General features: G+C 31.1%; 2 protein-coding genes across 14 annotated transcripts in view; one reads left to right on the top strand and one right to left on the bottom strand.

The window, feature by feature from the left end:
• Nucleotides 1-2,874, top strand: part of LOC123677093 (fat-like cadherin-related tumor suppressor homolog) — a 439,236-nt gene extending 436,362 nt beyond the window's left edge. For 6 of the 13 annotated variants that reach the window (XM_045613559.1, XM_045613564.1, XM_045613566.1 and 3 more), the window contains 3 exons: nucleotides 787-807; nucleotides 1,195-1,386; nucleotides 1,726-2,874. In XM_045613559.1, the coding sequence (XP_045469515.1) occupies nucleotides 787-807; nucleotides 1,195-1,386; nucleotides 1,726-1,868 (356 nt within the window). In that variant the 3' untranslated portion in view covers nucleotides 1,869-2,874. Of the gene's footprint in view, nucleotides 1-613; nucleotides 660-786; nucleotides 808-1,194; nucleotides 1,387-1,725 lie in introns of those variants that run through there. The other 7 variants (XM_045613568.1, XM_045613563.1, XM_045613570.1 and 4 more) reach the window with 5 other exon arrangements.
• A 136-nt stretch (nucleotides 2,875-3,010) lies between these two features.
• Nucleotides 3,011-15,419, bottom strand: LOC123677095 (aminopeptidase N-like). Its single transcript, XM_045613575.1, has 11 exons — nucleotides 14,846-15,419; nucleotides 10,848-11,431; nucleotides 10,202-10,357; nucleotides 9,121-9,432; nucleotides 8,880-9,063; nucleotides 7,902-8,140; nucleotides 5,197-5,558; nucleotides 3,817-4,294; nucleotides 3,579-3,749; nucleotides 3,254-3,470; nucleotides 3,011-3,197 (listed from the first exon to the last, which is right to left on the bottom strand). Exons 1-11 carry the CDS (start codon nucleotides 15,026-15,028, stop codon nucleotides 3,039-3,041), a joined length of 3,045 nt encoding a protein of 1,014 aa, XP_045469531.1. The 5' UTR covers nucleotides 15,029-15,419; the 3' UTR covers nucleotides 3,011-3,038.
• Between the last annotated feature and the right edge of the window lie 562 nt (nucleotides 15,420-15,981).

Here is a 15,981-nt window from a genome sequence, read left to right on the forward strand (position 1 = left end):
TTCAATTCAGAATCCTAAAGCACTACAAAGTTGACCATAGTTATGGTTTGTTATAGTTGAAATATTTCATTCGGTTCCATTATGGATAATAATATGAAATATTTCTAATTCACGGTGAAGGCTGTATTATATTTGAGGTTAAAGTAAATCTTATCCAAGGAATATGTACTTGTGTTTAACCAATGTTGTTATCTTCATCCTATGAAGATATTTCTAAATATTATCATTTTCCAGTAGGTAAACATGAATTTTGTTTCTTCAGGAGATTTATGGACTTTTAATTCATCAGAATATGCCTATCTTATAACAATATGATAATTTGTATTTGCCAATATAATATGATTTTATAAACAGAAGGAATTGTATTCGTATATCCGACAAATAAATTATTTTATTATTTTTGTGACGAAAAAAAGACATGATGCTAAATGATAACATTCCGAAATTAGTAATGGTTATATTTATTGCTATTTAAACAATTCCTTTATGTATTCAATATATTAGCGAAAAGATAGCAAAAGATACAAGAAACAGTGATATAATATCATAAAAATTTTTCTTTCTCATAAACTAATTTTCTTTCTTGAATAAATTGACTGTTCGATGTTTTTAGTTTGGAGAGAAACTCATTTGTAATTTCCAAAAGACAAATTAAAATAGTAAGTCCAACTGTGAGTGTACACTAATAATTTTATAGTTTTGCATATCCTTGGTGCATATTTCAGTATTTTTTTCTGTAATAATAGTATAACATTTTACTAACGCTTGCAAATCATTTTCATGCAGTGCCTTTAATCGTTAAGCCAAGTAAGTATTGGTTTCTAGTCGTGTAAGCATGTTTTTTGTAGGTTCGTAATTTCACCACTACCACTTCAACTTGAAATTTATATATTTTGAATTTTTGGAACCTTTGATCTAGAATTATCATATAGAGAACGATCGGCTCACGAAAATTATCATGTGAAATATTATCATTGAAATTTTTTCCCGATAATTATCTAATAATGAAAAATATATGATAAATAAAGAAGAACAAAATAACTAACTCGCATGAAAAAAAAATTAAATAGGTACTTTTTATAAAAGGTTTTTTTATATAAGAGTTTCTAACCGCAACACAAAAAATATTGCCTGTTGAAATTATTTTTAAAATAACTGTCTCCATTAGCAATCACTTATTGAGTGTTCTTTCAGCAGATAGCTATATACGTCATCCGAATTCATATCTACCAGCCCATGGATACAATATACCAAGTGAGCCTGAGATTGAATGCCTACATAGTCCTGGAGCTGAATCTGACGATGTTGAACCTTATGGTTTCCCTAGTATTAGAAATAGAAGGAAAATCTGCGATTATGACTCGAATTCTGTGATCACAACTTTAGGTGAGAAGAAAATCTTTGTATTGTGCGTTTGATTTCTCATGAATCTCATATGATTCGTACCCTACGTTGTGTAAATCATTTCTACATGTATTCACCAGATAATTGCGGTCATGAATCTCCAAAGGAAGAGACCTAGATATATTTGAATGTCTGAGACGTTTCACTACAAACTTAATCTGCTTAATAGTTTGAGCCATATGAATTTTTATTTTTCAAAATTGAAAATAAGTACTTAGTTTGGAAATTAATACTCGAAACTTGTTTGTTCCGGAGGAAGATCACAGTTATTTGATTCACTTAGTGTGATTAAAATTTGAATGTATAATTGTTTGTTCACAGAAGAAAGAAATTCCTTACTCGGTGGAGGTTTTGGAAGTGGAAGTGACTTATCGACCAATGTTTGTGAAATCGAAGATTCAGAATGCGAAGGAGAACACAAACCTCTGAACTACCACTCTAGCGTTCAACAGACTTCAGTTTGACACGTGCTGAAGCCGAAAAACGGCTCTAAACCTCGTCAATCTGGATAGCAAAGAGAAATTATTATTGTACCAATGGACTATGTATAATTTGAATGACGTACCATAGCTTCTCTGTGTCCCTTATGTATCAATTCTCCAACAGAATTCACTACGACTTTACCCAGTGAAATTGAAAATCATCATGAATAATTTTATCAGATACTTAGCATATCACATACTCTTCAGTTGGATTCAGATAAAGTAAAATAGGTTGAAATATTTTTTTATACGATAACAAAAGTTATAATGTGTAAAACAATTTGTATAATTTCGTTAATTATTCATTTTAAGTATATTAAGTGACACTTAATTTCACCAAGTTCCTGGCTTCAGATTGAAAGCCTTTTTTTTTCGATGAATCAAGTTTTGGTTCTATACTGTGCAGCTCAAATGGCACTGAAAATTTTACATCTGACGCAGTTATTTCATTTCTCGAATAATTTTTATGTAGATTTTAATTTACAACCGTTTAGATGTGTTCATTACATAGGTATTTTCTGCATTTAGGATTAAAATGTGCCTAACAAATTGAATTTATAAAAAAAAAATGATAGTTGAACGCGGCAGCTCGTATATATGTTACAGTAGAATTTTCGACCACTGAACCTATCATTCCTCTCTTATACATCCTTCGAAATATATCAAAATTGCATTTTATGCATTTCTCATAACCAGTTGTAGTATATGTTTGTGTGCAGAACTGTTTCATTATTCCAGAGAAGTTCATTCCAACTAATATGATTATTTTGATTGATGTCGTTGATTTTACTGTAAAATGATATCTAGAATTAAGTTCATATTATTTATGCAAGTGATATGTAATTCATAAGTTTTTATATTCTCAGTTTTATTTGTGTCGTAAATTGAAATTGTTGAGTATCAAATTTGCCATTGATAGGTGATCATTGATTTATTGCCATTGAAGACTAGATTATGTAATTTTTTAAATAAACTATAAATAATTGAAGAGTGTATCTTATATGTAGATATGTCCTATCCCAAATAAATGAAGATATTTATTTCAAGTGGTGCAGCGATGTGAGATAAATTAAACTGAATGAAAAAATTCCTCAATATAAAAGAAAATTAAATAAAAGCAAAGGTTTGTAAAATATAAATATATATTACACTTCAACGATTCTTCTTAACATTAGAATTTAACCACTCAACAACAGAATTCAGATGTTTCTTTTTCCATTCTATTCTCAGTTTAATTTTGTTCACTGTTTCTTGCATAATACTAGCGACCATTTCCAGATCATCTTGATGCGACTTATAAAATTGCGTCAGCTGTAAAGAATAGAATTTAGTAAAATTTTTGTGAATGACCTTTCAAAATGACTTACATCTTCAAGATCCACTTCCGTTGCTAAATTAGAGAGGAAGTCATTTATGATGGTCTTCAGTACGAAAAATATTTCCTTGTATTCCTCAAATATTTTATTCCAGTTCATTCGTAGAAATGGAAAGCCTGTTCTCAAACCAACTGGATGATTCAAGGACTTCCAAACCAGTGGCACGTTTTCCAGTGAGATATTTCCAGTCAAGGATAAATGTAAATATCTGAAAATAAATATATAGGCCGCTGCTATTTTCAAATATTCAAAGAAATAATAATTTAATCGAATATAGAAGTGAAAAATTATTTTTTATTTGTTCCTGAAAACTCACTTGTTTAGGAGCCAAGGATCATGTGTACACCCAAGCGATAAATAAATGACATTGAGATCTTCTGGTGAGATATTTGGATTATACGTTCTATCCCATAAGAAGTACCATTCTTTTCTACTTCCTTTCTCAATAGCCATACATTGTACGATTTTACGGTAGTCCCTGTGAATTCTATAGAAAAATGAAATTTTATTAATGAATAAATTTTGTTATTTCATCTTTTTGAATTATTACTTACGGATTATTTGAGTCTGGATCACTTTGTTCCATCCACCTTTTGAGTTGAGCTTTCGCCCAATCAATGCAGGGTTCATAATAGAGATGGCAAGCAAGGTTGATTATCTCCAACCTCAAAAATTTATCATTTATTGATTCCCTTGGTTTGGGTGACGTTCCCAAGATATTGAAACGTCTGGCGATTAGATTGATCAAGAATGTGTGGTAAATTCCGGAATACTCATGATAATCCATTATGGTTTTGATATATTTCAAGTTGTTCAAAGCAGGATACCAAGCAACGTAAAGAGATTCGTTGTATTTGAGAAAATTTGTTAGCTCAAATGGTATACTGTAATTCAAACTACCCATCTTTGCCTGCTCGAATGAGTCATCTAGTAATTGGGCACGATTTGACAGTGGTATCTTGTGATGGTCTTCCTCCAACTGCTCTTTGAGCAATCTCCAGTTTTCTTCGTCGTAGTTTACTCTATAAAATCCTGAAATATATCTTCAGATAGCTATATATAAAGTAATGAGACATAAAACTTCTTCATAAGGACTATCAATCATTTAATTCGGAAGAAGAGATAAAGTGTAGGTACCTATAGATACAATATACAGTCATTAGAACTTTCCGGGCATTTTTTAGGTGGTTTGATCTTAATCTCAACTTTTCATTTTGGAAGTTTATGAGCGATACTCACGCTGTGCTCTTTCAGAAGATCACAAATTTCATTTCTTAATCACCAATAGAATGGAACTGAACTTTCTATTTTCCTAATTTGATTCAAGGTTTGATTCAAAAATAAATATTTTTTACAAATTTCCAAATTCTTTTTTTTTCTGTTCAAATATACGTTGATCCCTTTCACTTTCTATCGAATATTTGATGTTTTGGTGTATATCGTTAGTAGGATGGCTAAGGTACATCCAACTCAGCGCAGACATATGGCAAACTTTTTTTTATGAAGAAATTTGCAACTGTATAAGTACTCTTATCCCAGGTGGAGCCTAGAAAAATGTCTCTATGGAGAGATTGTTCAAGGTTTTATTGAAGTGAGTAAAAATACAATAACGTCCTAGCAATAATATGATAATGGAGAACAACTTCATGAGGACTCCAATGTCTAAATTCTCGTTAAGGAACCCAAAAGTATTTCACTTTACTACGAGCAGCGCATCATTTGATCTTTATTTGCCCGTTCTGTTTTCTAAATAGCATTTCGTAGATTGAAAATTTTCAAATGAATCTAGGATACTAATCACAGCTTAAGCTCAATCAGAGAAAGGACAACATGTTTGTCCTTTTTATTCAGAGAACTTTATATCTCTATTGGGAATTATATTCAGTTAGTTCAGTACCCTTCGAAGCTCTTAAAAATAATTTAAAAATTATCACCTTTTCGTCCTATATTAACCAAAATCCAAGAATCCTCCACTGCGTCAGTATTCACATTAATAGATTTTTCATTATTCAGCCAAACCCTTTTCACTTGGGTGTCATTTTTCTTCATGTATGTAACAGGAACAAACCACGATCTGGTCTCATCTTCTTCTCCAAATTTGCTTTGTGTTATACTATACACCCCTGTTGCGCCCTTTTTCTCCACCACAACACATGGATATCCGGGTTGCTTTGTCCAGCTATCCATAATGATCTTCAAATTTCCTTCAGTCCATGGTGATTCGTTGCTACTTTTGTTTTCTGATATTTTTACTATTTCCACCCAGAGTTCATCTTGACCAGCTGCCTTATAGGAACTGAAAAACAAAAAATGAAAAATATGCTAATCCGGAAAACAATAGTAGATATTCAGAACAGGTATCTACATTTTAGTGGTGAATTTGAGCAAAAATGATAATTAGCGAGATTACTTAATACCAGCCAATTTTACAGCCAAATTATTGACAGTGGTACTTGATTTGTTGAAACCAATTATATAATTATTGGATAAATAAATTCGGATGGATGAAGCTTCTGTAAATATTACGAGTAGGTACTTTCAAGCGTTTGCCATTAACTTATGTATGAGAGAAAGAATGTTTCTCTAATTCTGTGGTTATTCCGTTCATTCTTCCACATCTTGTAGAACAAAATCGTGCGAAAATATATCAGAAACGCACAGTTTTCATGATTATATTCTATTATTATATGTTGGTACTCTGAACTTTCCGCCACGGCTTTATCTGTCAATTCATCAATTGGCCTTAAATAAATCAGTTCTGCCAACCAACATTTTTCAATGCAAAAATTACTAAATGATATTTATGGCAATAATTCAATAATTTCAATAAAAATGCAACGAATTAGAGAAAATTATGTATAATACTCGTACAGAAGGCTCATTCTACCACTCGTTCATTCGAAAACTCGCCACTTCGTGGCTCGTTTTCGAATTTTGAACTCGTGGAAGAATATCAATGCCTTCTGCACTTGTGTTATAAATAACTATTATTGTATGAACAGGTGTTTTTAGATGCAACTGGCTCAATTAGACGTTCTTGAATTCGGAAATTTCGAAGGCAGCTTTTTCTGAAATACCCCTTCCAACATAGAGTATAAAAGACAAACGGAACGGTTTTTTAAAAAAATTTTTGTCAATATCAAGTGATCGAAGGTTTACAATTTGAGATTCAATTCTAATTTAAATTCGTCTTATTCTAGAATAGTCTTGGAAAAAGTCTTATAATGCATGTCTCTCTTGAGGAAATAAATTATCTATGCCTTTCATTAAAAAAAGAAACTTAGCAACATGGCCATAGCAGAGTTCAAATGCTTTTCATCATTTATAATTTATTTGTAATTTGTCGAATTTTTCACTGATTATACATTGTGTTCGTAAAGTATGGAACAAATTCATTTTTAGCTAAACAGACCATTTTAAGAAATAATCCTGAAACACGTCGATTTTTTATTTTAATTTACCGTATTTCAAAATAATAATCTAATATACAGGGTGAATTACTTTCGAGTAATGACGTCACCGTTATTTTTTTTAAACGGAACATCCCCATTTTGTCTCAATTTTCCGAGAACTCTAGCTAAGCTGATTCCAAAAATGTATCGCATGTTGATTCCAATTGGTACAGAGTGGACAAAAATACAATAGTTTTGTGTGTGCTCATTAATTAAGTAACGCGTGACATTCTTTATTAGTTAAATTAACAATATCATCAAAAATACTCATTGTGTAGCGGCAATAAACACATTTTAAATTGATAAGAAATAATTTCTTCCATATTCTATCTGCTAGACCACAAGTACCAAACATGTTTGGAAACAGATCATTTTTATTAATCTAAGAAGTAACAAACTACATGTGTTACATTCAAACCAATTGCCGCTAGACAATACGTATTTTTTATAATATTGTTGATTTAACTAATAAAGAATGTTACGCGTTACTTAATGAACACACACAAAACTATTGTATTTTTGTCCACCCTGTACTAATTGGATCAACATGTGATACATTTTTGGAATCATCTCAGCTAGAGTAATCGGAAAATTGAGACAAAATGGGGGTGTTCCATTTAAAAAAAACGACGGTGACGTCATTACTCGAAAGTAATTCACCCTGTATATTAGATTATTATTTTGAAATACGGTAAATTAAAATGAAAAATCGACGTGTTTCAGGATTATTTCTTAAAATGGTCTGTTTAGCTAAAAATGAATTTATTCCATACTTAACGGACACAGTGTATATGATTCACCATTAAATATCATTATATCACGAAATTGGTGCGGTCTATGAGGAAAATGAAGAATGAAGAATAATTCTAATTTCTGAAATAATTAGATTTGTAATAGAGACTTCAGGTTATCTTCTAGTTCTTCAACTTGTAAACAATCAGAAATAGGAAGAAAAGAAGAGTGAATAAGTGTCTTAGTTCTTAATATTCTTACATCTTACACTTAAATTAATATCATTCTGAATTATCATGTGAAAGTTTACAAAGGAAAAACATTTTTTTTTTTTTATATGAACAGAATGTTTATCAAAAATTAAAAATGTTCCAGTAAAATTGATAGATATATCAGGTATATTAACGAGTCGAATGCCAAACTCATTATCTCCTAAAATGACATATTCCACTTACAACGTCCGCAAATAATTCCTTATGGCTTCTTCAAAAACAGGCTGAGTCACGGTATTGTTCAGCATTCTCAACAAGCTACTTCCTTTCTCGTAGATTAGGGAGTCCGTAATTTGTTCAATTTGTTCATTATCGACAATTTTCGTACGGAGACTTGAAGATGAATTCAGACTGTCCTCGAAGAGCGACGTCTCTATCTCCATCAGAGGTAGATTGTTGTAAGTATCCCATTCAGGTTTCAGCTGTAAAAGAAAGTTTTAAACTCGATTATATACTTTTGGATCCCGAAGGTATTGCTAGGTGAAAAACTCTTTTATTTCAGAGAACTTTTTGACTTATATTGCTGAAGAATTTTCGGTTATTTCTGTTTCGCGAATTTTTCCGAAACCTTATTATTACTTCACGTAGATATTATTGTTATTCAGTTTGTTACCTTTTCCAGACAAATATCTATTATTTAATTTTTCATGAAAAAAACTTAGGGTTCTTTTCCGGTTCCGGTTCTTTTATTGACTTAATGCCCATATTAATTGTAAGCTTCAAAAAAATTTCCAATTTCGCTGGAATTTTTTCATTCTGAAAGGGGTGGAATGTCTGAATTTCCAGCAAATTTTGTATTGGATTTGATGATTCGTAATTATTTGTAAAATTACGAATGTTCCTTAGATTAATGCCGAATAACAATAAACTGAGTACTTATCAATTTGAACAGAAAAAAATTGTGTCTATTCAAGACATTTAGAATTATGACGATTTAATTCGTAAAAATGTTATTATTACCTATTTAATTCAATTCATCAAGGAAATTTTCATTCAACATCAACTATTGACTATAAAATAATAATTTGGAGAGAAAAAAAACAGAATGTTATAGTAAGGAACAATACAATCTATAACCATTATATGGTTTCTCTGAAAGAGAGGCATGTGTTACACGAACAATGAAATATTTTCATATTTATGTTTGTAGCTAAAACTTACATCTTTTTCAATTTGTGTTGAAAGAAGCATTGCAAAACCTTCTTTCAGCCATAATTCTGACCACCATCTTATGGAAACCAAATTGCCCATCCATTGCTTTACTATGTTCTTACATAAAACGTTGAATATTTGCGGTTTCACAAGGACACTTTCTTTATTGGGGTCAAAAAGTAGTGATGATTTTCTGGAAATTAAAACTTTTTAATTAATAATTTATGAAAACACACACACCACTCTCTACCTGAATGATATTAGTCCCCAGTTTTCTGTGGCTGCCTGAGCCAAATTTGGTACTGCCAATAAATCCAACTTAGGCAGGGGATATTTTATTCCAAAATATCTCTCCAGATAATCGATAATAGCTGCAGCAGATTTCAATGCGAAATCGCCTTTCGATAAGTCACTATGTGGGCCCCAAATTTTGATTATTGAATTAGGACAAGTCGAATTGCACTTGAGAGGTACAAAATCACTTATCGTAAAAGCAAGTGAACATGTTGACATGGGTGGTGTCCTCTCAAAATGGTCCCATACCCATTCTGTATCGTTTTCCCTTTGAAAACATTAGAAATACTGATTAGCATGCACTCAGAGTTGCATTCTTAATGCATTAAAATGTGGTTACAATGTTTTACATAGAGGCAAAATAAGGTGCAAATCAACATTCAATGTATAATGCTTAAGGCGTTCAAGGACGGATTTTTTAAGAGAATAAACATGCTTTTTAGTCGATTTTCCACCTACAACTGCGGTAGGCATCTCCTGAAGTTTCTAGGTCATGAAATCTAAATAATTTCACACAGGAATGTTTTAGTTTACGCGAAAATGGTGATAGCACTGATGATAAGTTAAAAGCAAATGGGACATGTTTTTTCAGCATTTGCTCTTGACTTCAGTACTTTCCCCATTTTTTTTTCGATACTGAATTTTTTATGATTCTGACGAATTGTATTTAGCTTGGAACTATTACTCCATGAATGCAAAATCTCAATTAAGTCGGAAGTGTTAACATAGTGGAAATCTGAGGATTTAACTTTGCACGCATCTTGAAATTGTTATTTAAAATCAGCACCCAAAATGGTTCCGAAAATTTCGGATAATGTTTTTGATATTCTTCTTGAATTTTCTGCTTACGCGATCAACATGAAATTCTGGGAACCTCTGCATGAAAGTGCAAATTTTCACCTAGATGGAATCTGCAGTTGAAATAAACAGGAACATAAAATTTCGAAGAAGACATTCTCATTGGTTTAGTTAAAAAAAATTATGATTATAAAAATGGTTTTTCTAAAACAATATGGAACTACACTTCTTATACTTACATGGGTTCTGTGAACTTCAAAGGAGTATTAGCTAATGTTGTCATATTTTTCCTTCTGGCAATGCTTACATCAAAAGGTGCTTTGAATTGTGGTTCATCAAAACAAGGAAAGAGTCTTCTAGCATATATAGGCTCGAAATCAGTCGTTACAAGCCACCTGAAATGGAGAATTCAACCAAAAATCAGATCATGTTCATTCTCCAATGAAAAATTCAATAATTCAATAAAAAGTTGGAACTCAATTCTCATTTTTCTCCAATTTTATCATCAGAAGGTTAATGGTCGAAAATAAACTGTTATGGTTGACGATACAAAAAGTTTGAAGGGAATGAGAAAACAATTTTAGAAGCGAGCTCAACTCAGCAGTGGTTTTGGTTCCTTCAGAAAAATACAAACAATGTCATCTGCGTGTTAGACTCTCTAAAAAGTTCGATAAAAAATCTTCAAGTATGTTGTTTGATATTTCGTACTTTTTAGATATATGTTATTGTGAATATTCAAGAAAATTATTGTGGAAAAAAAGTTGGTTCAATTTCATATGAATCTGAATCAAGAACAGATCTCCACATAAACATTCTGGTCTGTTAATGAAATATAATTCATCATCAAGTTATTCAATAAAAACCATAATTATTCAAAAAATTTACCTGGATTCACCTTCTGTGGTGTTGTAGGAAGTTCTATAAAGGCCAATTAAATTGTCAGATATTTTCCCAGAAAACTCGATTTTTATCGTGTAATTGAAATTAATTTGCATGCTGTCCTTCAGCTTGATTTTAAGCTTGCTATTCTCCTTATTTGTTTGTATATCATCAACATCAATCTCAAAATCATCAGGAATTATTACGCCTTCTATATTTTTGGTTTGTTCTTCTGTATTTTCCGAGGATGTACTGTTCAAATCTGTGTTCTTAATTACATTCGAGGAATTTGTTTCGATTATATTATTTCCTTTCATCTCCACTGCAGTGTGATGAATGACTATTCGATTAGTTATATTCACATTGTACCAATTTAAAATTACTGTATCTGTTTCTTCTTTGCATTGAACTTTGATCTGAACACTTCCCGTATAAGAAAAGTTTTTTGGGCCATCCGGATCAATAATCGGATGCACCTTCAGCCTATAAAGCAAAGGATTCAAACTTTTGGGAAGTCTAATATCTTTTTCGATTTTATTTTCTAATTCTTCTTTGAGTATTTCCTCGATATCATTGTCTTCTTCCTGAATCTGGAAATGAGAATTGGGTATATATAGAATTAATGATGTTTCATGATCTGTTATTTTGGTGAAACGGAAATATTACATCGATAATTGAGAGGTCCAGTAGGTACCTAACTAATTACATATTTTCAGCATATTTGGTTATAATTTATAACCGTATTATTGACATATAAATACAGTGGTGGATATGCATGCCAAATGATATTTTTGTCGTCATTTTTCATTTTTTAGATTCCTTCAAAATAATTATTTAATATCAATAAATCATATTTAAGTTGTCGTATCTAGCTATACAATTGCAACTGCATTTGAAAAACTAATAGCGAATAACAATTATCGTTATTGGAAAAGAACAATGGATACTTATGTTCGAAAAAACCGAAGTATTGAAGTAATTGAACACAAGTATGATAAGAGAACGCAATTATCCTATTTTGTTCAAATACAACAAAGCTTGAAGAAATGCGTCTAGAATCTAGGATATTTCTCTACTCAAAGTAGGTAAAACATAATTTTCAAGAATACTGAATATAATTGATGACTTATTGAATTACAAGAATAAATTCATTATTGTTGGGAACCTGTGTTTATTTCGTTGTCGCTAAACAAACAAATTAGTCAGCATAACGAAAATTGACCAATTTTGTGAAGGTCTCCTTTGGATATGCGATCTTAAAATGTATGTGAAAAAATTACATAATTATATGACATTGATTATGTTATTTTATTGTTGTTCATTACTACCATTATTCAATCAATTCGACTCAACTGAAATGCAAATGTAATTATGAATGTGTTACATATTCTATCTTAATCGTAATATTTTGTTTATTCTATTAATTTTTATAAGAAATCTCTGCTATTCCATCTCAAATTAGAAATGATTCCAACAAATATTATTCACGAATGGATCATCCAGATATATTTATCATTTCAAGTGAGTATTGTATGCAAAACAAAGCAATTATTATGCAAGGAATCTTCCCAATGGTCCATTGTGTTAATCATCAGACGAAGATGGTTAGGTGCTCACTAATTTATGACTTGGTAAATACCTGAATGAATGAGATGAGTATAAGCTCTTCTGAGTAAATAGAAAGCTCTTTTAGTATTCATGGTTATGCTAAAAATAAGGTGTAAAATTGTACTATTTGAATTTTGTTTATCACCCTCAAATTAGTTTTCGCATGAATTCATTAATACTTAAGACAATGTGAGTTATCCGGATTGTTGCTCTTAGATGACATAAAAACAGAATTCGCACTGGATTAAATATCCTTCCAAAGCAACTTTACGTTTAAAAATAACAAAAATAATATTGAAGAAGATTTGTTTTCGTATATTTAGCAGTGCTTTCTAGAACACAATGAAAGGTTGAGTATGTGTTTCACCAAACACGAAAAAAAAAGTTTGAAAGCTTCTCTGGAGTTTTTGTAATTGTATAAACTAGTGTCAAATCGCTAAGAGTTGGGATGGAGTTGATACTTGGATATAGAGATGTAAGTACTCTACTTTCAATTATAAATGTAAACAACTGATCTAGAACAGGATTATTTTGATAGCAAGTAGAATTCATCATCTGACAATTGGCGCTCATCTGTCTAACTTTCAAATATTCCCTATGTGGTGGGGATGTAATCATCTTGAAATGTCTTCAATTTTTAACACGATGTACATACTGAAAGTATCCTTTCTCTTTCAGGTTAATTGATCTAGCTGAAATATGCCGAAATGTTCTGAAATATTCCTTATAACACTTACATCTCTTGAAATTTTTTAAAAGCAGTTAGATACTTTTGATCCGCCTCCGGCACTTCAATACCCAAATTTATACTTATTTGTATAACTACTAAATTTTTCAAATTATCCTATTGATTATTTGAAAAATATCTGCGAGAAAAAACGCACGAATATTATGAAAACGTTTCTCAAATATGTATTTGTTTTATGCGAGAGCATCTAATCCTTTGGAACCACAATATTTTATGATTATGTCGTCATTGTAACTAACTCTTATGAAATATTCTGCAAGTTCCGCAAAAGTGTGATTAATCTATTATTGATTCAAGTTTTATATATGGTGAAACAAAAAATGGACTAACTCATAATTCAACATGAAAGATTATTAATCGAATGTTTTCGGTTCAGTTTTTTCGGTATTTAATATTCTTTATTTACCTACTCCTCGAGTTTGAAGGATCAATACTGATGATTTTTTTATCAAACTTAATTTGATTTATTGTTTTGGTCTTCCCTTGAAATCCATCTTGATATTGATTAGAAGAAAAATAACTTCAACTCCGCAAAACCCAACAATTGTGTATGACTTCAACATATTAGTCATAGTCATAGTCAACATATTTTTATTATTGAATTATTCAAATCACAATGGTTAGTTACTTAAGTGAAGAAATCATCATTTAGAAAACGAAAAAATTTTTGGGTTAAATAAGTTTTAGATATGAAGTTATTTATTGGATCGAATCGATCTTCGCCTGATGGAAATTCATTCAAATCGAAAGTAAATAACACTAATTTTTTATATTATAAATAACAATCATTTCACTGTACAGTTGTTATTCAAAATAACTATGTTTAATGCTAATAAGCTAAAGTGTATAGAAACAATTATCATGGATATAACTAAAGAGTGGAAATAGAATAACTTTCACTTAATTTCGATAATGTCTTATTTTTTTATTTCAATCGATATTAAGCACTACTGAGTGAATAACCATCATCACAGATTTGTGATCAAAATGTGTAGTACGCTTTAAAACACGTTCAATTCTTTTGAATTCAATATTATATCAATGCATTTTAATTTATATAGTGTTTAAAATGGCATCTTGAATGGTTTTATGAAGAGATATTTTCACTTTGGCTATATTTTGTTAATGACTGTTCAAGATAAATTTTTACTCAACCGAAGTCACTGCTAATACATAGCTCCATAAGTAATAGCTCTTCTTAGTTGAAGTTAAGTTAGGCTTTCAATATCAACATTTGATTCTTCTGATCATTTCTTGATTCCAACTAAAGGAGAATAGAGCTCATTTTCCAGCTAATGGATGAGTTTAGAGCATTTATAATAGCCAACACTTTGTTGCTTTGAAAAGTTTTGAAAAAGAGCAAAGAAAAGTTTATTCAGTGTGAAAGAATGAAGTTGAATTTCATTTTTCTTTAAAATTTTCGAATGAACCAGCTCAATAATTTATTTATGATCTTTTCATTCTCAACCACTATTTAACATAACTCAAAAGGAAAAGCTCCGTACTTTCCTAAAATCATTTATGTTGATAGACTGAATAAATGTTCATCTATTTTGATATTTTGTACAATAGAGGCAGTTTGACAACTGGTAAAGCAGATCGGCATTGGTAACATTCTAATCCAGTATAAGAAGAACACTCTACTCACCTGTATGATCTTCCTATTGGGTCCATAATAATACATAACAACTATCACAAAAACCAGAGTGAAAATGGCTAAAACCACCAAGGCCAAAGCCTTTTTCGTCGTCACAAACCATCCCACAGCCTCAGTGTCCCCTTTCAAGAACTGTGTAGGGTTAGAGTTCATATAGTTAGCGGAGTTAACCATGATCAAATCACCAACTCACTTGTCATCGTTCAATCGACAATCATTCTGACGAGAAAAATCACCTGAAGACTGATGGGTATCCGCGACCAATAAAGTGATAATAATTATTGGAATACCTGGTCACATGGTACATTAGAATATGTGGAATCACTTTTGTATTTACGTAACAAATTAGTTCCGCTGTTTCGGTACCGCTTGTTGAAAATAATCAGGATAATACAGTTGTCAGTTTTAAGGACACAACAGTGCTCGTCTCGTATGTAGCTAATTGTAGTTGCAGAACCACACGCTTTCGGCACTCCCCTTCGTTTTGTTAGTGGGTGCTCGCAGGAAGTGGTCGTTTTGGCGGAGATTTTCTTCGCTAAACGCACGAATATCATGGCAATCCGTGAAACAAAAATTTTCTATTATGCGAGACCAAGGACTCGGTCAAAAACAATTAGGTGAAATAATTATCGGCTGAATGATAGGTTGAGCTGGATTTATCGGCGCAACTATTGTGCACTATGAAGGATTTGTCGCGAAATTTATGATACCCAGAATGGAATGCTTTTGTTGCATTCATGAACAATTGAAAAAATCTTTTGTCTTATGTAACTCAGTAGGAGACTTATATTTTGAAGTAAATTCAATAACAATAATGATATTCTGTGATAATTGGTACTTCAACAAAAAGTATGGACACTGAAAATTTTAATACTGAATGACTAATTTTATACTCGAAACGACAATAAAATTGTCGAGACAGATGAAATCATCATACCTTGTGTGGGTAATTGTATGATTTATGATCAACTCAATTTATATTTAAGAATTCATTATGTAGTAATAAACACTGAAAATTCAACTAATGTCGTTATAATTTATTCCCAGAAAGAATTCCAGCTCAAGTAGGAAAAAATTGTAAATGAAAGATTTAGAAATTCCCCCAATTATAAGAGCTAGGTTTTGCA

Source organism: Harmonia axyridis, chromosome 3 (assembly GCF_914767665.1).
Source record: "Harmonia axyridis chromosome 3, icHarAxyr1.1, whole genome shotgun sequence".
Lineage (NCBI taxonomy): Eukaryota > Metazoa > Arthropoda > Insecta > Coleoptera > Coccinellidae > Harmonia > Harmonia axyridis.

Coding starts and splice junctions, on each gene's coding strand:
- LOC123677095 (XM_045613575.1), bottom strand. CDS start 15,028: ATGGTTAACTCCGCTAACTATATGAACTCTAACCCTACACAGTTCTTG. Junction 5,559..7,901: donor AGGAATTATTTGCGGACGTT/GTAAGTGGAATA, acceptor TTTGTTTTTCAG/TTCCTATAAGGCAGCTGGTC. Junction 4,295..5,196: donor GGTTAATATAGGACGAAAAG/GTGATAATTTTT, acceptor GATATATTTCAG/GATTTTATAGAGTAAACTAC.